General features: G+C 40.0%; 1 protein-coding gene across 1 annotated transcript in view; it reads left to right on the top strand.

Annotated features, from left to right (window-relative positions):
* WNK1 (WNK lysine deficient protein kinase 1) overlaps positions 1–25301 on the top strand; it is a gene marked incomplete at its 5' end in the record, with an annotated part of 110683 nt that overhangs the window by 55891 nt on the left and 29491 nt on the right. Inside the window, 12 exons of the mRNA XM_026070333.1 lie at positions 5260–5348; positions 7113–7332; positions 7554–7890; positions 8976–9163; positions 14253–15467; positions 17946–18017; positions 18563–18712; positions 19771–20244; positions 21392–21673; positions 22357–22448; positions 22995–23157; positions 23809–23925. Of these exons, the coding sequence (XP_025926118.1) occupies positions 5260–5348; positions 7113–7332; positions 7554–7890; positions 8976–9163; positions 14253–15467; positions 17946–18017; positions 18563–18712; positions 19771–20244; positions 21392–21673; positions 22357–22448; positions 22995–23157; positions 23809–23925 (3399 nt within the window). The remainder of the gene's footprint in view (positions 1–5259; positions 5349–7112; positions 7333–7553; positions 7891–8975; positions 9164–14252; positions 15468–17945; positions 18018–18562; positions 18713–19770; positions 20245–21391; positions 21674–22356; positions 22449–22994; positions 23158–23808; positions 23926–25301) is intronic.

The following is a 25301-nucleotide window of genomic DNA, read 5'->3' as shown; positions in this document are numbered from 1 at the left end:
ACTGTGGCAGAAAACTGGGGTGGGGAATAGGCAGAGCAGCCAAACGGGGAGGTGGGGACATGCAGGAAGTAAAGCGTCCCTGCACTGCCTCTTCTTCCTCCTCTGCCGAGGTAGCTGAGCAGGCAGAAAAGAACAGGCTTACCTCTTGCTTGCATTTATTCTCCCTATTCAGAATCTGAGAGTGGCAGAAACAGATATTAAACTCAAATCTCTGCAACCTCATGTACTGGACTTGGAAAAGTACAGGAGGTCTCAAACAGAAAACAATGCTCCCTTCTAGCTTCGATGTCTGCTTTCCTTCTGCTGTGCGTTAAGGCAGCAGTTTAGCAGGTTCCCACTGGAAACGAGCACCCAATTTTTTGGTGCATGTCTCTCTTTTCCTGATGGATTTCACAAAAAGAGAGATTTGTCCCATATTTGTAATTGTTAATTCCCACTGTTGCTGCTGCACTCACAAGGATTGTGCTAAAGAGGTATGTATGAATTTCACTGTATGGGATTAAGTATGTGTAGCCAAAGTAAAAGCTTTTGGAGGTGAATCAGAATTCTTGACACGTAAAACTGCTGAACCTGTCAGAGTTTACATAAACTGGGTCCTCAGCTTTCAAACCTGACTGTACTTTTTTTGGTAAGTTTTTTAAAAACGTGGATTAGAATTCTGAGCAGCCGGGCTGGAACAATTATTGTTCCTGCTGTTTCCTATCCGTGATGTTGTTATTCATCTCACTTTTCTTTTAGTTTAGCACTGCTAAGGGTACGTGACACTTTGTCTCTTTTATTCTAGCTTGTTTTGGTGTAAAAGTCACTTAGTGCTGATTGTCTGTACCTTCTCTTATGAAGCAAATACTACTTGTTATATCTTTTTCATTGGAATGAGATGATACACCACTGATCCCGATGACCTAACTACTGAAAAAAATTATGTGTTTCTATGTAAAAATTGTTCAGAGGTGTCCCGGGTAGCCTTTACTTTGGTGTTTAAAGTATGTTGAAAAGCTATCATTTTTAAGAGTACCTACATATGTTTTTAATGGCTCATACAACTGTACAAATGTGGATCTTAAATTTTGGAACAAGATTTTTTTCATTTGATTAAAATATAAAATTAGATAAAATAAGATTTTATCACATGTAAGATTTGTCGAATACAAAATCTGTGCTTATGCTTAAGAGGACTGTAAGATCAGTATTTAGTTTACTTCTGGACTGTTGCACTTTCTGGTACCTACATATATAACCCTATTCTAAAGGTATGGGTGTTCTCGCAAAATGTAAATGTTCAGGAATTTTTATTTTTAAGTCAGCACTGTGGTCAGAAGAAGCAGTTCTGCCCTGGTTAGCTCTTGCACTCACACTTTCCTTCTCTAAGCCTGAGAGCTAGCGCGGTTATGCAGTGAACCACAATGAAGAACTTCATCTCCCTGAAAACTGCTGCACTCTTTTTGTCTGGGTTTGTTTTCAGTTTGATAAATATCAAGATGTGGTTCACTTTGCAGCTGTATAAATGCTTGTGCTGGCAGAAGGGAGGAAATGGCATGGGTGTGGGAATGAGAGATGGAGAACAGAAGTCTGTTGCTTTTGGTAGCAGTGTCAGGTTTTGCTATCTTAGACCACAGTTTCAGAAAATCTGATTTTCTTGTGAGTCTCTGTTATACCTATTCTGCACATTTGTTTTCTATGCAAGAGATCTTCCTTTTTTTTTTTTTTTTCCCTTGCATATTCAGAAAAAATGCTAACACGGTTGAAGTATTTAGTTCTGTTTGAACTGCCACGGGGGAATGGGAGCAATAGATTTGAAGACTGGAGTTGTCCTGTGATTCTTCCAAGTGGGTTTGGGGTACAAGGGGAAAATGGGAAGAGACATACAAGAACGTAACTATCTTGCAGTACCAGCATTTGAAGTGTTTGAACCTGGAAATATTGAGTAGCTTGGTATGTCCTTGAGCGTCTTTGGGTTTATGAACTCAAGTATGTTTGGTTGCACAGCTCACATGAGCTCTTAAGGACATACGAAGGTCATTTGAATTGCAAGGCCTCCCTCTGGTTTCTCTGTGATGGAAAGATTAAGCTGTGTAGTCAGTTCTGGGGAGGAAAAGGGTTCACAAATTTCTTAATTACTATTATTCATATCTGAATGATAGGTCTTAGTATGTAAAATAGTTTTCATCTCTGCCGTGGTATGTAAAATAGTCTGACACTTTCCCTAGCACTTGAAGGTGAAAAAAATTTGATTTTTTTATTTACTTATTCTTTAAAGCTGATGACACTTAAGTGGTCTGACCTTCAGCATAAGGGGCCTTGGGCCAGCGCTATAGACTAGGCTCAGACAACCCTTCCTATGGACTGTGGAACAAACTGAGAAATAGGTGTAGCTGTTTGTTGCTCATCCCATATTGGTTTTAGGCCCTAGTGTGAGGGTGTCCCAGATTTTTCTGAGGAACAGTTAGGAAAATGGAAAATATGGTGAAGGGGGCTTGGGAGGGCATTTTTCTTTTTAATTGAACTCCTGTTTTGGAGTTTACAAAATAGAGTACTGTAGGATGGAGCCCTCATGGAAGGTCCTAAAGGTTTTTGAACAAGTATTTGATTTCTTTCAGGCTGGGGATATGTAGGCTAGCAGACTAGATCATTGATTCTAAAACCTCTTCTTAACTTCACCTTTTCAGACTTCTTGACTTTTTTACCACATGCTTTGTTCTTTCAACAGAAAGCTCATATTCTGGTTTCCTTATGTTAGTATTCTACTGTACCAGTTGTTTTATGCTTATCTGAGCTTTTCTGTTTTTCTGAAATAAGATTGTATCAGAGATTTGACATCTGCCTTTACTGTCACAATGTAAATGTACACACATGGAAGCTGTTGCTATGTCTGGGGCTCTAGTTATTTAAGGAGCCTCAGATGCGGTAAACTTTAGACTTGTCTCTCAAATTTAGGTACAAAATTTAGATACAATAAATAATAAAAATAACTGTTACAGAGATTATATATATGTATATACAGAGAGAGGGAACACTATATATAGAGATCTATCTATACGCATATGAGCCTGAGCTCCTGGGGCCGTTTTAAGCTTGGCTATAAAAAAAAGTTGACTATCACTGTGACCAACCTCTACTATATAAGCAGAGACAAATGCAACAGGAATTCAATGCAAGTAGTAAACATTAAAACCAGTTGTATAAAACATCTCTTGTAATAGAGTGTAGGGCTTTTTGATGTCCTGCTGGAAAGCTGGAGATTTATGACATGACCTGGTTACTGTATTTAAGCTCACTCGCACAAACTTTGGTCCGGTGTCTTATCAGCTGAGGCATTGATCTCCAAAAGTCTTATGTTCACTGAAGCTTTTAAAAGCATTAAGTTAATGTTCACTGAAAAGCTGTGTTTCAGGGCTTATTCTTGTCACAACACACTCTTCAGTTCCATGAATCTCAATTGCCAGAATTTCATAAGAGCATATTTTGGTGCAAAGAAACAGATAATCCAGAATGCAGTTGTAAGATAGGAAGTCTTTATCAAATGAGACCTATGTACTTCAGTTTTTGTCCTCTGCTCCCTTTTTTTTTTAGTTCCAGATGCACACACAACACCTTTGTAAAACATAACCGCAAATAGTACTGTTGTTCACTGAAAGACTGAACTCTTGTGTTCTCCCAGTCTTGCATTTGCACCTGTTGAAGTCCAGTGTGCCTTCTCCTGGCAGAGTGGGGTACAGAACATCCTAGGCAGTGAACATGTGAAGTCAATGTACTGCACTGTCTGGCCAAGAAAAAAGTAGTATCTGAATGTAGGTGGAACTCACTATCATATTAAATCCATATTCAGTTAAATAAAGATCAATAGCTGCAAAGGGTTAGTTCGGAGACTCTCAGCCTTTCCATTTCAGGACTACCTTTCCACTGGCAACATAAGAAAGGTGAAGGGTCATGTCTGGATGTCCCTGTCTGCTGGGAAGTTATACTGTTTTGTACAGTGAGAGAAGTACTACATGGTCAGGGTGCAAATCATATTGCTTGTACTACTATTACATTTATTTCTGTACCTCAGATTCTGTGATTTTTATTCTTCCTTTTTTTTTTTTTGGTTTTGCTTAGTTGTAATTCATGAGTGATGCAGGGTCATGTGTCAAGTGTACGTGATACTGAGTACTCTACAGTAGTACTACAGGCTTTTAGTTACTGAATTCAAGCGATACAGATGTCAGGTTTGTTTGGTCTGAAAACTGGGGCCCTATAGATAAGGGTGTTTAAACATGGTGGCTCCAGCCACACTCAATCTACTGTTTTAAAGTTTTGATTGTAGAGGCTGAATCAAGTGAAATGGGGTGCCAGATTCTGCCTTTGTGCACAACTGCCCCTGAAATAGAGGTTCTGCTCATGAGGAAATGATGGTTTCGGCTCTCTGCCTGCCTTGTTTTGTAGAATTTCCAGCTGGTCAGTGCTTGTGGTCTGTTTAGTTGACTGGTATGAGCAGCTGATTTTGCTGTAAGAAGGGTTTAAACTTAGGTTTTGTTTCCTCTGCCCCCTATGGCTTTATCATGCATTGGAGAAGGGATTGCATCGTGGTGCTGAAGGGCTTTTGAAAAGGACCATATTACAAAGTTCACTTTTTTTGAACTCAAAGCAGCAATCATACAACAGTGTGGTTTGGGTTTAGTAGGTCTTCTGGGAAGGGCGAAGATATAGGAAAGTGTGTGGTGGGGTTTTTTATTGCTGTGGTGTTTTTTCTTTTTTCTTTTTAATGATCCAGTTAGATGCTATCTTCTGGCTAAGTTCATTTCCTGTAAAATGAATCTCTGTCCAAATTACTTGGTATAATGGTATGCTGGAAACATTAGAGGAAGCAACAGAATCCTTTTAACTGTTAAGTTAATTATGTGCACTTGTGCATTACTATTACAATAGGAAAAACTTACTTACTTCCTTCCCTTCTCAGTCTGGTCTGTGTATACTCCTCTAACCAACACTCCTTCCATAAGAATTTAAAGGTACTCTTGGCATAACTCGGTGCTCAACTGCCAAAGCCTTTTGTCATGGAGGTGTAATTAAGAAACAGGAAAAAAGTCCACTTTTGAAAAAGTTAGTAACAAACAGCTGAACAGTAAGGTTGGGGTCAGATTTCTTTAGTTTGCACTAGTAAGGAATTCAGGCCAATGATCTACTGAGTAGTAATAGTTGTTCTGTAAGTAAGTTTTTGCACAATCACAACTTAAATCAAGTGGGCCCTCCTGGTTTTCTTTTGTTACTTCTGTGTTCCAGGGTGTCAAGCCAGCCAGCTTTGATAAAGTAGCAATCCCTGAAGTGAAGGAGATTATTGAGGGATGCATTCGGCAAAACAAAGGCGAAAGGTAAGTTCTTTTCAGTACACACTGATTCTATAACTGTTAGGATGAACTGTTTTGATAAAAGTTAGGATGTGAGTACTACTAATTCTGCAAGTTCTGTTCTTTGATAGGTTCTTATTTGATGCTTGTGTTAGAGGGTTCTTTGCAAACACTGTCAGGAAAAGCGTTAATGTTATAGTAACCATCCTTGTCTGTTCAGAAAATACACCATTCTTACTACAACTTTGAGCTAGTCAGTAAAATAGTGATGGCAGTCCTTCCAGGTTTCCACGTATTTGGATTGTTTGTTGGGTTCCTCATTCTGCTCCTCATGCTCTCCCCCCTCCTGGTCTGTTTGATTCTCTTGGCATTTGATGGCTCATCACTTTGTGGGCTCTTTGTTCTAACTTCTTTCTGTTCATGTTTATTCACATTTTCTGTGGGATGATTTCTGCTTGAAGTGCTTAACTTACAGATTTTCTGTAATAGTATAACTGCTGATTCATTTGTGAGTTTTTTGTTTTCTGCTTTTCCACAGTTGTTGCTACTGAAGGTCTGATTTAGGAATGCTTCTGCCTTTCTCTAGCACCCCCTGCCTTCCCCTTCAGCTTTCTGTCCAGAGCCATTTTTTGTCAGTTCATGGATGTTGATTCATCCCCTTCTAATAACTCTTTAAGTCCTACATTTGATGATGTTGCTGCGTATTTTTAATTTCTGTCCTCTTTCTCAGTTGTTTTAAACAGTTCTGTATTTTTCCTATCCACAAGGTAATTTTGTGGCTGCACATCACTTACTCCTTGCCATTTAGTCTCCCCTCAGCAACTAACTTTTAGACTCCTGCTGTTACACTGTGCATATATGAGCATAGATTGTCTTTTTGTTGTGTTGGTTAGGTAACTGGTAACCTTTACACTTGTCATATACCGGTCACAAATCTGTACAGCTAGTATGACTGCAAGTCAAGCTTAGTCAGCTCTGTAGTATAGGGTGATGGCTTTGCTCTATTTTGTCTTGTCTGATATCTTAATTTGTAGAGGATGTTTTTGTGTAGGGGCATAGTTGAAAACAGTGCTTCTGGAGCAGCATTAAATCCTAGATCTCCTAACTGTGCCCATAGCTATAACTTAAATGCGAAGAATCGTCAAATGAAAACTGATTCTCAATATGATCTTTTCTGCTGCTTAAACTTTTCTGAAGCCTGTTATTGCCAAGCTCAATTTCCACTGTCGGAAGAAATATGTAGCATTGCAAGTTCAGGACAAAGCTTCTAATTATGCCAAGCAGAGTACAAGATGAAGTGGTTCAAAAGTAGTACAAAATCTAAAGGGGAAAATGTGGTGCTTAACCAGTGCTGAATTAACTAGATGAGATTTTGGATGCTATCTTAAAATATTTAATTTAGTCTATTTAGATTACTGTACTGATGTGGGGAGTAAAGGTTGTGTGTTGGATCTTAATCTTCAACAAAACCAAATTGTTTCTTCAAAGTTTCTTGTTCGTTATTTCAGTTAATACAGAGCCCATTCAGTTCAGTTGGCTTAAAATCTCTTGGCACTTCCATTGTATTGACCAGTGCATGCTTTTTGTATATCTGTAGTATCACTGTATTGAATTTCTCTATCATACTTTAAAAGAGAAATTTGAACTATACACTATGAAATGATTAATGGGAGAAGCATGAAATGTAGAGAAATAAATTTGGAGGATTATCAGGCAAGGATATCCCTTAATATTTTATCAAAACCTATTAACTGTRTATGCTTTCTACACTCTTTCCCAATATGCTAGATATGCTATTAAGGACCTTTTGAATCATGCTTTCTTCCAAGAAGAGACTGGAGTACGGGTAGAACTAGCAGAGGAAGATGATGGAGAAAAAATTGCTATTAAGCTCTGGCTGCGAATTGAAGACATCAAAAAACTCAAGGGCAAATATAAAGATAATGAGGCCATAGAGTTTTCCTTTGACTTGGAGAGAGATGTCCCAGAGGATGTAGCACAGGAAATGGTAAGTGGTGGTCTTACAAAGCATTGAAGGTACTGTCATTCTCCGATACTGAAATGTAGTCAGTCAGTCTCTGCATTTACTGTTTTCTTACTGTCCTGAAATAAAACCTCTTTAGAAGTTTGGGAATGAGGAGTTAGTGCAAGAGAGCGATAACTTCTGTGTAGTACTACAACAGCGACTGTGTTTGACAGTATGAATTCTGTGAATGTATCCTCCTTCAGGTGGAATCTGGCTATGTCTGTGAAGGGGATCACAAGACAATGGCGAAAGCTATCAAGGACAGGGTGTCTTTGATTAAGCGAAAGCGAGAGCAGCGTCAATTGGTGCGAGAAGAACAGGAGAAGAAGCTGCAGGAAGAAAGTAGTCAAAAGCAACAGCAGGAGCAACAGCAACCATCAAGTGTTTCCCATGCAGGGTCAAAGCATCCTCAATCTGTCACTGGTACTACTTCTGTCCCCACTACTTCAGCCTCAGTTTCTACACAAGTGGAACCTGAAGAACCGGAAGCTGATCAACACCAACAACTGCAGTTCCAGCAACCCAGTATATCTATTCTTTGTAAGTGCGTCAGTTGGTTTATTTTGTATCTTTGTTGTGCACATACTGTTCCCCTGCTTAGGGAGTCTTAAACTCCTGGTGGGTATAGTAACAAATATCTTAAGATGTTGCTGACTCCTGAAGAACATTAGCCCACTAGAAGGCGTAGCAAAATAAAATGCATTCCTGTGCCTTAGCTGAGCCAAGTCATGGCACAATCCACAGTGTAGCGTCTTAGCACAAAATTATTTTCCTGTGTTTTAAGTAATACATTAAATTAACTGGGGCACCTGAAGTGTGAACAAATGTCCTAGTTTTTGCTGCCCTGCTATTAAGGACAGTAACTTCTGGCCCTGTAGACAGTTGTCCACACTTACATGAGTGCAGTTAGAGCCACCAGAAACACTTGTCTGCTTGTTAACTTTTGTTTCAGGTAGAAATTAGATTGACACAAGTAGTTCAGCTCATAATTCAGTTTCTGAAAAATTGTTTAATTTCCTGTTTTGCAGACCGTACATTGCAAGATAAATTAACATTCCTAGCTTTCCCTCCTCTGCCAACCCACAATTTTATCATCAATATTTGAATAATGATGGTATGAGAACTTCCACATTAGAATGATGAGGTTAGAAAACCCATTACTATCTGCTGTATAGGTAATTGGTATTTCAAGTTCTCTATGATGCCTACACCTACTTGAGAGACATCTGACAGCCAAGCACAACAGGCTTGTTTTATACTTCTGGGGAAAAAAGAAATCTGAAAGATCAGCTGAGGACCATAACAATATGGAATTTAAGTTTTTATTTCCAGCCCAACATTTTGTAGGAAGCGTAGTTTGCTTTAAAGTATCTTTCCAAAAACCTCCTGAAACTAATGATTTTCTGTGGGTTAAGGGAAGGCATACTAGTAAAGAATTACTATACTGAGGAAGAAAGAATTCTCTATTTTTGCACCAGCTTAAATACTATAAAAAATAAAAGGCTGATAATGTTGACATGGCATGACACAAACACAATCTAGTATTTGGTTGATTGTTAAATCTTTAAATTGTGAATCCAGTGTGCAGTTTTTGAAATGTAGATTTTTATCCTTAATACCTGCAGCTGATGGGACAGTTGACAGTGGCCAGGGATCATCTGTTTATACCGAATCATGTGTGAGCAGTCAACAAACTGTGTCCTATGGTTCCCAGCATGACCAGTCAATTTCAACAGCTGCAGTCCAGGGATATGCGGCTTCAGTTGGCCAAGTGCAGTCACAACAGCATGGAGGATATCAGTCACCTGCAGTGGTAAGCCAGAACTTACAGTATCACAAACACATGGAATTATTTCATTTTGTATTTCTCTCGAAAGGTGAGAGGAAAATCTCACAACCAACCTTCTATGTTTTGCATGCAATACAAATTCTGCATGGGAGCAGTAAATGGGATATTTTTCCAATGGGGCTATGGCTAGTAAAAACATGCAAGGCATATTTGTCCTTAAAGCATAAGCTTTTATGTGATCTTGAGCATACATTGAGGCAAAATTGATGGGTTAATAGGTTAGCAGTTTTTTTGGACAGATGTAACATCGTGAGAACAAGGTTATCTCATGAAAATGAGCATTTAATCTCAATTAGAAAGATGTTGTGAGCTACTTTGCGTGTATATGAAGTTACCAGGGATCAAGTTGTTGGTTGATTTGAAGAAGGGATTAGAATAATTTGAGCTGCTATATAAGTATGAAACTGCTATGTATGTTCTGTGAGGCTTTGATTGCAGACTCCGCAGGTAAGATTTTTAACTGTTATAGAATGCTGCATGTGAGAACTCCAGACTGAAAAGACCCCACATCCTTGTACCCACTTTTATTTCTAGCTTGTGTTGATTTGCTCATCAGTTGCCATGCGTATTTTCCCTGGAAAGTCTGCATTGGGCACAAATACCTTTCCTACTATGTTCATTTGTGTTGCCCTTTTTTTTTTTGATATGTTTTTTCCCTGGTATGTTTTAGAACGTAGTTTGAGAATACGCAGAAATCTACTCCAACTCTAGAGTAGAACTTCTGCTACTGTTGTATTGTCTTCAGTGGTTCCCTTGTCTTTTGTTTTTTAAACAAGTAAAAATCTAAACCTGAGGCAGACAGGCTATTGTATAATGTAGTAATACCATAATGGGAGAAGAAGCAACACTTCTAAGATTTAAGGGTCCTCACTTTTTTTTCTTTTTTTGTACCTGTGGTTGTAAACTTTATTGAAGACTCATTTGGCATTATTAGCTTTTTGAAAAAGATGTTGATTTCACTCACAAGCAAAGCCTCTCCATCCTTTCCAAAGACACTTAACCTGAAGCTTTGTGGTACTGCTACTCCTTGATCAAATGAGTTTTTAAGCCCTCTAAACAAACTCTTGCTCTGGGTAAACCATATTTTGGTGTTTTTGGCATATCATATCTTGGACCAGAAGCCATTTCACTGTCTTGGGATGGCTAGCTTCCAGGTTGAAGGACCATAATCTTTTGAGAGAGGATGGGAGAACAAGCACATAACAGATGCATAGTCAAGCTGCTTAGTATACTACTAAAACATGCTCTATGATGACGACAGCGGTTCCAGAAGGTTGACAGAATGGAGTAGAACACTACAGGAACTACTAACAGTTTTGTTGGGAAGACAGGATGACAAGTCAAAATGTTTTTGACAACTGGAGAAATGGCCTTAAAAAGAAGTAGAATGCAGTTCAATAAGGACAAATGCAAGGTTCATGCTTAAACAGGAATAATCAGCTACACGAGGACAGGATAAACAACAACTTGATTAGGCAGCGATTCTGCCAAAAAAAAGGTGAGGGATTACACTGGACCACAAGCTGGACATGGTCAAAAACATCATGCTGTTGTGAAAAAGGCAAACATGCTATGTGAAGTAATTCTTCTACTCTTCCTGGCCATTGGTAAGTCTATTCTGGGCACCCTGCTTGAGGGAAGATCAGGGTGAATTGGGGGAGAATTCAGAGGAGAGTGATAAAAATCACCAGAAATCTAGAAAATACGGTTTATGCGGAAGACTGAAAGAATTAAGTTGAGTCTATTGAAGATAAGCTTGAGGAGAGAGAAAGCTTTAATTATGTAAAGGCTGTAAAGGAAAGTATGTAAAAGGAAAAGAGAAAGAGAGTAATCTGATCTCCACGTCCTTGTCAAAGAGGACAAGAAATAATGGGCCTAAATTGCAGCAGAAAATTATTGTTTGGGAAAGGTTTTTTTTTTTCTAATCAACAAGGATAGTTAAGCACTGCACTCTCCTTTTCTGGAGATGTCTCTGAACAGGCTAGACAAATTAATCAAGAATGACGTGTGTAACTAGGCTCGCCTTGGGACAGAGTGAAGTATTTAACCTTTTGAGTTCCCTTTTGTCCCTCTCTCCCAAGATTTTGAGCAGTTTAGCAAGATTTATCAGAAGTCTTAAAACCCACAAATTTCCACTAGACTTCTGAATTCTTTTTCCTGGAGGTTTGTATTTGATTTCAGTTTTATTAAAAAATTGTGCAGAAATATCTGCAGGAAGCTTATACCATTAGAAAAGGAAATCTTGTTGTTGAAGACTGCCTCCCTAAAACTTCATCTTTCCATTCACTTTCTTTTTAAAAGTAATTCATATTCTTCCGATTTGGTTGGATTTTGACCTACTGTCTTCTGGGTTGTGGCAAGATTACAAAATCTTGGTGCTTTTATTGGCCCAGCATCTGGAAAATGCTTTTCTGAAAGGCTGATTTTACTGCATTTTCCAAATATTGAAACAACTTTTTTCCACAGCTCATGTTGTGGAATCTGTAATGTTTAAATTATTATGGTAATGCTTTAGATGAATAAAGAACCAGCTGTATCTAGTTAGCCCAGTTAACTTGGGAAGGGCCCAAGCAGAGAGACTGGCGAGGCAATATGTATAAAGATACATCCACTCACCAAAGCCAGAAGGGATGTTTGAAAGCTTGGTCAGTAAGTGTTTAGGGTTTTTTCATTTGTCAAACTACCAAATGCTGCAAATGCCACATCAGTGGCACCAGAGCAGATATTCTCTCCTGTCTGTTGTGCCCTCAGTATGCTTCCTGTAAGGGCCTTAGGAAACCTTCCTCATTCCTCAGTAATATAAGACAAACTTGAGTCCTCAAAGGTGCATATATCTTGTTCCCTGTGTATGTTGGCATTCATTCAGCATTCTCATATCTTCTTGCATACATAGTAGTTAGTACTGGGCCTATCACTGTGTGTCTGCATTTCTTTTCTATCATTACTGTTTTGCTGGTTTTCTTTTCTTTTTTGTTTTTTTTTGAAGTGTTCAATTCTTAACTTTTGTTTTCCTCCTTAGCCTCAACGTGGTCGTAGCATGTCAGTTTGTGTCCCCCACCTTCCTGCTCTTCCCTCTATGTCCTGCATCCCTCTCAGTGCTCCTTCCACCCCACCACCAGCGCTGTCTGCACCTCTTTCTCCTTTCTGCCTTCGGACTGTCCCTGAAGAAACCTTTGCAGAAAAGCTTTCTAAAGCCCTGGAAAGTGTCCTGCCCATGCACTCTGCCTCTCCACGCAAGCACCGACGCTCCAGCCTGCCCTCCCTCTCTGTCAGTCCTGTATGTGTTACCATTTGCCTCCTGGCACAGTAAGATAAGTTATCATTAAATACATCCTCGGCTTTGGACGTTTTTAAAATGACAAAATGAAAAGCTGATTCTTTGTCATGTATACTAAGCTGCTAGAACCTTGATCTTTTTCGAGAAACAGTACACTTAAATGGTCAACCACTGTTTGATAATGTTTGATCTAGTATTTTAGGCTAGTATAAATGTAAATTGTTCAACTGTACCACAAAAGGTAAAGGGAAGACTAGTTCTTATTGTTTCTTTATTTTCCATCTTCTGAGCAAGAACTGAATGTTAATTAGGCACAAAACAACCAGCTTTTTAAGCTTAGTTGCTGCACCTGGTTACCCTAAAAGCTTTGTCTAGCTGTTGTTGTGGTACTAAAAATTTGTAATTTGAATACTTAAGAGGGGTTTTCTGTAAGTTTTAATAGGAAGTACTACTTAAGCTTCTTCATGGAAGAAAGCCGTAGTTTTGTGKTTTTTCTTTTATTTCTTATGTAGCTACTTGCAGGTCAGGTGCAGGAGGTGGTCCTTTTCAGTAATTGGTTTTGTCATTCAATTTATATGAAATAAACTTTGAGAAATTTTTCTCTGTATTTGAACTACACAGAGCCACTTTGCAGAACATGGGGAAAGTTCTTCATCCTGTAGGACCATTTTGTTAGCATTGTTCAATATGGAAATTTGCTGCTGCTTTTCTGGAAAGGGGTGGGAGAGAAACAGAACAATGTAATGGGAACAGCAACTTGAAAAAGTCATAATAGCACCTGTCTTGACAGTACACTTGCTGCAGACTTCTAAAATTTTTGTGGTTTGGGTCCATAATACATTATGTCTCAGCCTACTGTAGTATATCTCAGCATACTGTAGGCAAAGATTTAAAAAAAAAAAAGAACAATTACAGAATTTGTGTAGTATTCTTGTGCAGAACTCTCTTCAGAAATTTTCTTACAACTCTTAACAAAGATGAGCCTAATCTGAAGTAGTACATCAGAGGGAATGGAATTGCCTAAGGACTTTGCTATTAATAATCCTGTGAATGTTTTACCATCTAGGCAAAAGCAAAAGTTAGAACAATATTTTTTCTCAGTGAGTGCTAATTTCCTGTGTGGAAAAGCAATGGTCAAAATTGGCCAAAATGATCAAAAGGGATGATCCTTTGGGTGTTTTCATTGTTGTTTGTTTGTTTGTTTTTGTAGGTTGAAATTGTTCAGTCTTGTCTCATAAAGGGTCTCTCATTAGCTCTCTGGATATTATACAGTACACGGGCTCCTGACAGGACAATAGCACTGGTGTTTCTTACATTAGATAATATTAAGATTTCATGTCATTCTTGTCTTGTAAATGCAAAATAGAGGCTCTGTGTTGTTGCTGCTAGCAAGTTCTGAATTCTTATATTTCACGCATAGCAATAACTTTAGGAATTTGATTGGACTGCAAGCACTGATAATAATGGATAGCCCATGGCAATATATCCCATTTCATTGTCAGGAGCAAAACTGGTTTCTTTTTGTGAGTGGTTGGGGTTGGACTGGAAAAGCAGCTATAACACAAGCAAATGTTTCCATTTGTGGCTGTGCCTGCCATGGATGTATTTAATGGATATTTAGAACACATCTGAATTTCCTGAGTACTGTATGTTTTTGACCATGAATTGAGTAGCCATTCTATAAAGTTACTTCACAGAACTGCCTAGTGAACTGTGCATGTTAATGTGCTTTCACTTTTAATGTATGAATTACTTGTCTTGTTCATGTCAATACAGCCTCAGCATCCGCGTGGGGGAACACCAACGTTCCCAGATTCACAGATATTTTTCCCAACCGTTCATGAACGGCCGGTGTCTTTCTCACCACCACCTGTCTGCCCGCCGAAGGTGGCAGTTGCTCAGCGGCGCAAGAGCACTTCATTTTTGGAAGCCCAAACTTGCCACTTCCAGCCAGTGCTGAAGACTGGCCAGAATTTAGTTCCACCTGGTGGTAGTCCCACCAATTGGACACCAGAGGCATTGGTTATGCTGGGCACAACAGCTCACAGAGTCACTGGAGAGCCACTGCATGTGCAAGTCAATCCTGTGTTTGAGCCAGCTCCTGTACACAGTGACTGTAGATCTGTACCAACACCTCCAGAGGATGCTCACTACCGAATGCATCCAGAAGCTGTATATTTGGTGGGCATGCACTATCCATCACAGGAGCAGTATGATCAAGTAGCTTATAACTCTAATGCGACTGAACAACATTTGAAGCAGGTCTCTGAGTCAAAGCACGTGCAAGGTGGTCCTCCACAAAGCTCTGTGTTTGACTATCAATCTGGGCAAACGTATGTGGCAAGACATGTTCAGAACCTGAGACTGGATTCTGGGATGAGTCCGCTTTCTCCATTATCTAGTGTTTCAGCTCCTCTGAGTGCAGAGCCTGCTCAGATGACGTTCCACCAGGTGTTTGTGCCACACTCAGCACCAGCTGTGCTCTCGCACAGTGGGGATGGCAGAACGAGCTGTGTCTTTGAGTTCCATGTGCACACGCCAAGCTCTGCTTCAGCAGAAGGGGGGGTTTTGCCCCCATGGGTCTACAGAAGTCGCCGGTGCTCTATGGAGACCAGTCAAGAGGAAACTTCTCAAGGCATAGGGTTGCATGGTCGGCTTCAGCCTGTGACAGAGGAACAGTGTAACTATCTTGGTCCTGAGTTAGCAGGTCCCAGAGGGGGTTCTGCCAGGCAGAGCTGGCTGGAAGGAAGCCCAGAGTACTCCAGTGATTCCTCACAGCTGACTTCCTCTGACACTGGCGATTTCCAGTCTCCTCCTCCTACAGGGGGGTCGTCCTCTGCTTTTGGTTCAGACTTCTCATTGCCTGTTGTTCAGCTGCCTCAGAAGGTATTGCAAGAGTCCCAGCTCTTCATCTGCTTCCCTCAGGGAGCCTCGAGTCAGCAGGCCTTGTCCACCTCGCTTTCATCGGGACCACCTGCACTCTATCCTCAGGTTACAGGAGCAAAGCCTTCCAGATTTTCTCTGCTTTTTATAAGTCACACTTTGCGCTTAAAGGGGAACCTTGCTCATATACTCACTCCATGTGGTTCTAAATCTTAGTGTTCATGGGGGTGTCTAAGTCAATAGTATACCAGGATGCCTTTAACTTTAAAGGCTGTAATTAAGTAATGAAGCAGCAGCAACTACTTGCTCTGTTTTCAGCCTCGGGTGAAATGTTGGTAGGGCTTTTGTGTTAAGGGGAACAAATGGTCAGTGTTTCTCCTTGGGCTAGTTATCATTTTTGGAAACAGGTAGCTTTAATACAAAATTGGCCTTTTAGCAGAAGGTTGAATGAAATGCATCTTCCACCCTGTTTGAATCAGTAGTGATAGAACTTATTTTGTACGTTTTTTCCTGCTCTGTAGCCATTTAATGAGAATGTATTATTTGAAGTTGAACGTTGATATGAATAATGTTTTGTTAGACAACGCTGGGGAAAGGAAGCAGGGAGGAAGAGGAATGGGGGCAGATGTATGTACCCGTTTGTTGATTTGGAAATGTACTTGAGGGATCATCAAAGAAACTAAAGAGTAAAACTAGTGGCGCAAATGGTCGTTGTTAATAGGTATTGCCTCCTTATAAGCTAAGAATATGGTGTCCTTTTAAAAAGCAAAATTTGCAGCCTGAAGCTTAGCTGGAGGTATATATTTTGTCAGCATATGTGATATTTTCACTTGAAGTAGTCAGTGTAATATCCTTCAGTAATGTGCATATTCACCATGGATGTGTGAGGTGTATGTATACACCTTGTGTCTGCAGCTGTATTCTAAAACTTTCTCACAAGGTGTTTTATTTTTTTTGTGTGAAAAGAGAGGGTTTACTTTAAGCACATTTCTCTCTTACCTGCTCCCTCTGTTGTTCCTGAAATTAAGGGCTCTCTGACATTTTAGTTATTGGCTTATTAGCAAGTTTGTGATTTGTTTGAAGGAAGTAGAGGAGAACCTTTGCTTTTTTTGTGGTAAGATCAAGAACTAAGAATTTGGAGCTTTCTCTGTGGCATAATAAAAGTGTTTTATTCTATCTCCAGTGTCTGAACAGAGGACAAGGCAGTGGTTGTTAAACGCAGCTTTAATCACTAGTCTAATAGATAGTAATTTCTGTGCTTTAGGAGAACTTGTAGAGTGAACCTGCTATGCAGAAGGTTTGAAAACTACTTGGGGATTTCTCCATAAACAGCCTTTGTTAACAAACTTTAGTAGGTGACTTTTGGTGGATGCAAAACGGTCTGGAATATGTAATAAGGGGTGATCATTTTACAGAATATATATTTTGGGAGCTCTTCTCCAGTTCATTCAAGAGCRGGATGTAAAGGCATAAACAGAGTCAGTATGAATAGATATTACAACAATGGGCTATAAAACACATTTTAATCCTAGCCTCATTTTAATCCTCCTAGCAATAAGAGCCTCAAAAAGCTTCTAAAATAAAAGACAAAAAAACCTTTTCTTTTCATGGCACTCCACTTTCCCTGAAGTTGTTACAGTAATAAAAAAGTCATTTTAGTAAACTTTTTGCTAATGAACTTCTGCAAACTGAGTAATCATAGCTTTAAGGAATTTTAGTAGATTCCTAATATAATACACATGCACCAGATGTGTTTCTTACAAAGGCAGTTCACCAAAGTGGTGCAGGCTCAGGGACCTCACCTGTAGGTCTTTTTCTCTGTTGCCTAGTTGTGTCCCAGGATCTTATTGAAAAATGTAATACTTGCAAAAATAATGAAACTCCAGAGGTCTCATCACCATTCCATTTTCTCTGCATCTTCCACATTCATTTGTAATGCCATTCACCCATTTTTTTTCATTGCTTACTTATTCAAAATTCTGTCTTAGCTTGGACTGACACCCCCCAGCCTCTTCAATATCTGATTTTTGTTGGCCTTTCAATGGTAATGAGTCTGGAAATGATTTTTAGCCTGAATTTTACCATGCCTCTCAAACGGAGCCCATGATATGTACATGCACTGGTCTTTTGTTACTGGTCTAGAATTCTGTATCTCTTTGATTCTTTACAGATACAGTTTCATTTCCTTCTTAGCCTCCTCCTATCTCCCCACCTAAATGTGTTCAGAACAGATGTAAAAGTAAAATGTAATGGCTCTATTTCCAGTTATCATACCAAGGCATCTCGATCTTAAAGCATCATCACTGGAGGAAGAAGCCGGTAGGCTGATCTATCTAATGTTGAGGGGCATTTGGGTTACAAAGAACTGGTTGTTTTGGAAGACTTGAAACTGAGTTCAATACTTTTCCAGATTGCTCTGCTTTGCTCTGGATTTTATAGTGGAATTTGGCCAAAAGGACTGTGTCCCCAAAAGGACAGCTAGAAACTTTCTTCAGCCAAATTGTTCCAGGCAGAAATGGTTTTAACTGCCAGCTGCGGAAACTATAGATTTGTTTAAGCTCATTCTTTTTCTTTTTTTCCCTCTAGCCACAAGTGCAAGGTCAGTCAGCCTCAAGCAGTGTATCGGTACCATCCCAGCCTACCCAACACACTCAGCAGGTAAGATCATAGGTCTTAAACCCAAGGCTAAAATACTTTCTGTATAGAATTTTGACTTTTCAAGAACAATCCCCTTCCCCAGTCCCCTCATCAACCCAATAGTTTTGGACATCAGAAATGGAATCCTCTGGTTTCCACTTAATCTAACATGCTGTGAGACTAACTTCATAGAGTTTTTGACGTTTATGTTATTACAATCATGCTAATGGTTGTTCTTATATGTCCTTCTCCCCCAACTCCCACATGAGTTTGCAGCAGAGGTCCCATTGAAGGAGAGGCACAGGAAGATTTGCAAATTACTGTCTAGACAGGCAGACTTCATTCTGATGATTTCTTCCAACTTGAAATACTTTCTTCTTCAACATCCTCTTAATTGCCTTTTTTCCCTTTGTAGAATCTGCGTTCTTGCAGCAGAGTTCTTATTTCAGTTGTGAAAGCAAGATTTGGTGCTGGTAAAAAAAAAAAAAAAAAAAAGTTGTATTATGCTTTAAAAACTTCCTGTTTGGGAGGAGAAAAAAAGCTTCTGCCTCTTTTCCCTGCTACAGAATGTGCAGCAGCCAGCTTCTTCCCAACAGACTGGACAATACCAGCTGCAGCAGCCATCAGTTTCTACTGGCGCCACTCCCACACAAACAGTCTCTCAAACTCCGACTTCACAGATTATGCCAATGCCTCAGGCACCAGCTGGGACTCAGGTAAACAATATTCTTCTTTCCAACAAAATATTTTTTTCCTCTYGACAGCTGGAAAATCCAACATGCTGCTATTTTCACTTTTGTCTTCCTTTCTAATGGTTCCAAAGCATTCATCCAGAGAGTATTCTTAGTTTACTACAACTGCCAATTTTGCTGGAAACTGATATGTATTGGAAACCCTTTCTTTGACATGTGGCAGTCATGAATGATTTAATTTGAGGGAGGAATAGCACTTCCATGCACAAAGATCTTTAAATAGTCAAAAATATTATGAGATATAGATGAAGAGTACTATGAATGCATTTTCAGGAACTTGTCATTTCTCTGCTTCCCATAGAATGTACATCTTCTGCACCATGATGTGTGTAAAACATGTTCACTTAGGTAGTGAGCTGTAAGGACTGCCTTCTCCATTCTGTCATCTTTCTTCTTCAACTCTTCTCCTTTACTCCCTGATCAAGAAGCTTCTGTTACTGMCTATAACTTAGTTTTGGCTCATATCTCTATCTTGGACATGTGAGCCTTGATTTTGTTTTTTTAAAAATTATTTTGTTGCTTGTTTGCCTAAACTGCCTCTCCAGTTGCTTCATTTGCTGGCTTCAATTGACATATCCCTTGCCATTCTCTGAATGCTGACACAGTGGCTTTTCATTCTCCATTACTTTAGTCTGCATACCCAAAGTGGATGGATTTGTTGAGAGATTTTCACTTCTTCCCCATAAGAAGGCAGGCTTGGCACTGGGGACAAAGTTGAGGGGAATTGGGTTCTGTTTATGTGCAAGTCAGTGCTTCAGGGTATTCAGATATTGCTCTTTCACCCTCCGTGGGTGTTTGTTTCAAGAGCATGTTGGGTTCTTCAGAGGAAGTATTGCAATGTGAGGACCTTTTGGAACTCCAGCCGACTTCCCAGCCACTCTGCCAACTGAGCTCCCCACCTACTTTGACTGAGTGCTATAACTTCAGTAATTCTTTCTTTGACTAATGCATAAAAATTCTGCTTTCTGCAACCCTGCTTCCTAAAAACCAAAAATCTATCTCTATTTTCTTTACCTCCCCAGCTTCCTGTATCCCAACCAGTGTCGATCATCCAAGGCGAGCCTCAGTTACCTGTTGCAGCACCTTCTCTCCCTCAGCCTTCAGTTGCCCCACCAGTCCCTGTTGGCTCTCATTTTCTACCCGTGGGACAGCCCTTGCCAACTTCCGTGCTTCCCCAGTTCTCAGTCTCTCAGTTGCCCATAGCAGCTCCTCATGTGTCAGTGGCTCAGCCAGGTTTCCAGTCGCTGCCCAATTCAATGGCAGCTGGCATGAATCAGCCACTGCTCACGCTGGCAACATCTGCTGCAGCAGCCGCTATCCCTGTAGGATCAACTGTTGTCCCTAGCCAGCTTCCCACGCTGATGCAGCCTGTGGCTCAGCTGCCCAGCCAGGTTCTCCCGCAGCTCCTGCAGCCAGCTGTCCAGTCCGTGGGATTGCCAGCCAGCATTGGACAAGCTGCTGAAGCTTCACTTCCTGCTGGAGATGCTTTTTACCAGGTATTGTTGCAAGCCAGCAGAGATCTTCTCCGCATTTTTGCCTGTTCCTCTAAGGTACCAGATCTGAACTGTGTGCCCTGGCCAACTCACTCCTCATAGGAGAACCATTAAGCCACAAAGATGTGTTCTGATTTAAAAAGCCTTAAAAAAAAAAAAAAAAAGAAAAGAAAAGTCCTTGGACTCCCTGTTATTTTGAGGTTTTTCTTAGTTAGCATTGGATCTATCTAAAGTGACAAATGTTGCTGCAGGACTTTAGTCAACCACTATGTGTAGGAGGGAATTTAAATATCCAAGAGATCTGTCAACCTGGAAAAAGACAGAGAACTGAAACAGTCTGATTATGATTTTAAAAATGAGGACCATATTTTGGAAAGAGTATGTGGCAGCATATTCAGCAACTTCAGTATTTCATTCCTAGTCTGGAAGGAGTGAGGGAAATGTGAATTTTGTAGCAATAAGCCAGACTGCATGGATCTTGAACATGAAGTAAGTACCTGATGCTAGTCATGAAATGCTAGATTGGTGGGCAAGGACTGCTTCAGCTGCTTTCTGCAATTACTGTAAAAATGACAAGCTGAATAGGACAAAAATAGTGACTCAGCATGTGATTGTTCTTTTAGAAAGAAAATCATCTAGATGTAGACATATCTGTGATGGGATTATGCAGAGTGTTGTAGAACAGAAGCTGTGTGTGGGAATGTTGCTTGTTTCCTGCGTCAGCTCATCACCAAAAGACAGAAAGACCAGAGGAGGGCTCTTTAATATTAATCTTGAGAATCAGCAGCAATTGTGTAACCTGTTCTGAGTGGTGGCTGTTCAGCTTAAATTCTTCAAACTCGTTTCAAGTCTCAGGTCTTAAGATATTAAGTCAAGTAGGCAACAGGGTAAAGATTCTTTTGCCAATGACTTGAAACTTCTGAGTGGGAATTTGCTGGTTCAAACATGCTGGCTCACAAGCTGAGCTCTGGCTACATGAGCAGTCTGCTCTGCTTCTCTGGGAAGGTGGTCTTTGAAAGTGCTTGAACAGTACAGAAGGGAAGTGGTTGGAAGGTGCCCCTGGAGTTGCTACTTTTTTTTTCCACTGTTACTTTTGGTTTCTTATTTTGCACTGACATGCACTAACTTGACTGCCTCATTTCTGTTACAGGGCTTCCCATCTCGGCTGCCACCACAATACTCAGGGGACTCAAATGTTGCACCCTCCTCTTCTGTGGCCTCTGTTTGCATTCCTTCTGCTGTACTGTCCCCTCCCTTACCCACAGATGCAATGGCTCAGCCAGGCTACATTGCTGCTGTTGTGCAGCCATATGTGGAGCAGAATGTTTTAGTTCCTATGGGTGGCCTAGGAGGACAGGTTCAAATGCCCCCGCCTACAGTGAGTTTAGCGCAACAGGCCTCATCTGCCTCCTCCCAGCAGGCAGCTTTGGAGGTAAGTGTGATGTGTTGGATATAATGCAACAAAACATTTAGGACGTTTGAATTACACAACAGTGTATGTGTGGGGAACTGACCCCTTCCATGCTTGTCTTCAGATGGATGTTAATATTTCAAATGACCTTTTTCTTACAGCAGAATGTCATGCCAATGTGGGGACCTTGTTGTCACTGGCTGTTCTGTTGGGAAGTGAGTGTGCCTCCTACAGGCAAAAACCTGTTAACACTTCACTTCTTGCTAATACTGTAGATCCTTTTTTCYGTATAAAAAACAAACTGCAACTGATAGCCTTTGAGACTCTCTCATCATGCCCATTCCCTGCAGCATTGTTATTGCTGGGGAGAGATTTGAATTGTCTTTGTTCTGCATTGGCTTGCTTCTTGCACATTCTGTTAGTAAGACTTCTGACTGCATGGCAAACTGTAGTGATGCAAAGCAGTAGATAGGATGGCTGATTTTTTTTCTTCCCACCCCTCTCCAGGATGATAATTTGCTTCACTGCAATTTGCTTTAGAATCTTTTGGAAATTAGAGCTGCCTAAATGCCAGTTGTTTAAAGTTCTAGAGAAGTTGTGCTTTCAGCTTTACAACTGACTTGGGAAGAAACATTGAAGACTATTTGGTGACTCAGAAAGGAACAGGATTTTGGGGGGATTCATGATGTATGTTTCTACCACAGGGTACTCAGGGAGTCTCACAGACTGCTGCTTCAGAGTCTCTGCCATCAACACAGCCTGCTCAGTCTACCCCTTTGGCTTCCTCTATGGATAGGTAAGCATTGTTTTATTTTCACTTAACTGAATTTGACATGTTAAATTATTCTTCCCTGGGTGATCTTTTTCCCTAGGCATCTTTTTTCATTGGAGATGTTTTTGAGGATGTGAAGAAATAAACTTCCTAGAGGAAAAATAGGCTTATAAAAGCTGGAGAAAGCTTTGTTTTATAGCAACATATGGAGAGAGTAAATAGGATCGTGTATAGTGATCTAGTGTAAAATCTGATGTATTAAGTATATCAGACAGATCATCAGCGATGTTTTTCTCTGTGCTTTTGCTACCACAAAGTTCAAACCTTGAATAGCTTGAAAAAGTGTTCAGAAGATGCACTTACACAGCTTAACTTGCAAAAGATATGTAGCTAAATAATTACTATTGCTATTATTATTTGAGCAACCCTGTATGTTGAAAGGATTCTTCTCCCATACTCTGCCATTAACAGGCATCCACTGCTATCCTGAAGAGAAGGGTAGGGTAAATGGTATTGTTGTTGCTGGTATGTTAGGCATGGGTACTAACTTAAAGTTGCTTTTATTTTTAGTGCACATTCTGATGTTGCTTCAGGGATGAGTGATGGCAATGAGAATGTTCCAGCTTCTAGTGGAAGGCATGAAGGGAGGACTACCAAACGTCATATGCGGAGGTCTGTCCGCAGCCGCTCTCGCCATGAGAAGACTGCTAGGCCAAAACTGAGAATTCTCAATGTGAGTGTATTTTATTTTAGTGACAGCATGGTACTGGTGATGCCTTTCTTGAGCTTCAAAAGCAGCTTTCTCTTGAAGAACATGTGCCTTCTGTGGGCTTGTTTCRTATGCTGTTGTTCTGCACCACTTCCTCTGAACACATAAGCTATTTCTTTTGCTTCTGGAGTCAGTGTTCCAAAAGTCACCTATTAAGCATTTTGCAGAGTATTATAGATGGCAAAACTAGCTTGCTTAGCCACTTGTGATTCTACAGACAATTCCAGATTATTTGCCTTAGTCTTACTAGTAAAGGGTGGCTAGTGACATGTAAATTTAGAGGCAAGAGTTTGATTAGATAACTTCACCAATGTCATTTGCGTTTTTTCTGAAATTCTGGCGCAACTTCCTTAGCATCTTGCTCCTATAAAAGCTAGGAGGGAGCAAGGGAACATCTAGAGTTCTAGAGAAAAGTGTAGACAAGGTGAGCTTGAAGGCTTGAGTGATTGGTAGTTGCTCAGAAGAATGCTGCAGTACATTGTACCAGATATTAGGCTTGGAAAGGAGAATGTGGTGTTCTTGGAGCAGCACTTTTGATTTGTCTCAATGAGCTTTAAAATACAAGTTTTCTATTCTCTTGTTTTTCTTTTCTTTTCTTTTCTTTTCTTTTCTTAGGTTTCAAATAAAGGTGATCGGGTAGTGGAATGCCAGCTGGAGACGCACAATCGGAAAATGGTTACTTTCAAATTTGATTTGGATGGTGACAACCCTGAGGAAATAGCTTCAATTATGGTAAGATATATTTTGGGGATAAAGAATTTAATCCAGTCTTAATCACAATAGTAATATAAGTAGTCTTAGTTACTCATTTTTTTTAAGAATTGCTCTTCTGTGCTGTATGGCCCTTCTTCTCTTTTTCCTCAACCCATTTTATGAGTATGCAAGTAGAAGTAGAGGCTCTGGGCACAAAGACTAGTGTCCCAAAGTTAGTACTGCATACTCAGTTCACATGAAGACTTGTGTCTGTTTTTACCCTGGTACTTCCGTTTTATCAAATAAACCTGCTTTTGTTTGTTTGTGATCTAACTTTTGGAAAAATTACAAACAACTTTCTGGAAGCACAGGTTAAACAAATTCTGTTTCCTTTTTTTAGTCTAAAATATTACTGATTCTTTAAAACTTACACACAAACTGTGAGATTCTTGCTGCTGTTCTCAGCTGAAACTGCCAGATTCTGCCCTTAAAGTACGGAATTGGAATTGCTTCCAGGTTTCTGAAAATCACTAATGACTGATACTGCTCTTGACTGAACTAGCCTATGCACCACTCAAAGGAAAAGAACTCTCCTTCCAACATGTAGTGGTCAAGTATAGAAAAGAACTCACCCTGTATAGATTTATTTGAGTGTGAATAGCTGGGAATGGAACCTCCCTTCGAATTTATTTTAATTTAAGCTCATATTCCTGGACTCGTACAATCTGGATGAAACTGAAATTATTTTAGTGTTACTGATGAATGATTCCCATTTCTAACAGGGGAGCAAAAAGCAGTATCTATTCTCAACTTCATGGGCACCTCTGTGGTATTCATCGTTAAGCTATCAGTGTCTAATTTCCTTAGAGAGGAAGGAGAATAGGCAGTGTGTGCTGGCTTTGTACCTTTTGGAAGGAACCAAACAAGTACCACTGAAGAAATGATTCCTTTACCCCTGGTGGCTTTCCAAGAAAGAGAAGGAAGTTGGTTCTTGTCTACGTATCTGTACTGGCAGTGTGAACAAGTCAACTACATGAAGTTCGTTGCCAAGAAATATGCAAAGAATACACAGATGTCTTATGTCACCTCATACCTAAGGTGATCAAATGGGGGAGTAAAATAGTCTGTTTAGTTAAAAGAACAGAAAGTTGAAAATGAACAAAGCCAAATAAGTGAAACTTGTGTCCAAATTGCAGTCTTATAGGTTGAAAGTCTGCAACCTAATTTAGACCAACTTAGCCTGGAATTTCGTGCTCACCAATTTCTTATTGAATATTGAAGAAACTTTTGACTGCGAGACTTTCTGCTAGGCTTTTTAATGAGGAGACTATTAGCCATATCCCATATGGAACGCAGGTATCGATTGGGCATTGCTCAGCTTAAAGCTTAGAGCACTAGATACTTTAGCTAGTACA

Source organism: Apteryx rowi, unplaced genomic scaffold, assembly GCF_003343035.1.
Source record: "Apteryx rowi isolate R43461 unplaced genomic scaffold, aptRow1 scaffold_31, whole genome shotgun sequence".
Classification (NCBI taxonomy): Eukaryota; Metazoa; Chordata; class Aves; order Apterygiformes; family Apterygidae; genus Apteryx; species Apteryx rowi.
The sequence above is the reverse complement of the archived record's forward strand: the minus strand, read 5'-3'. Positions and strand labels throughout refer to the sequence as shown.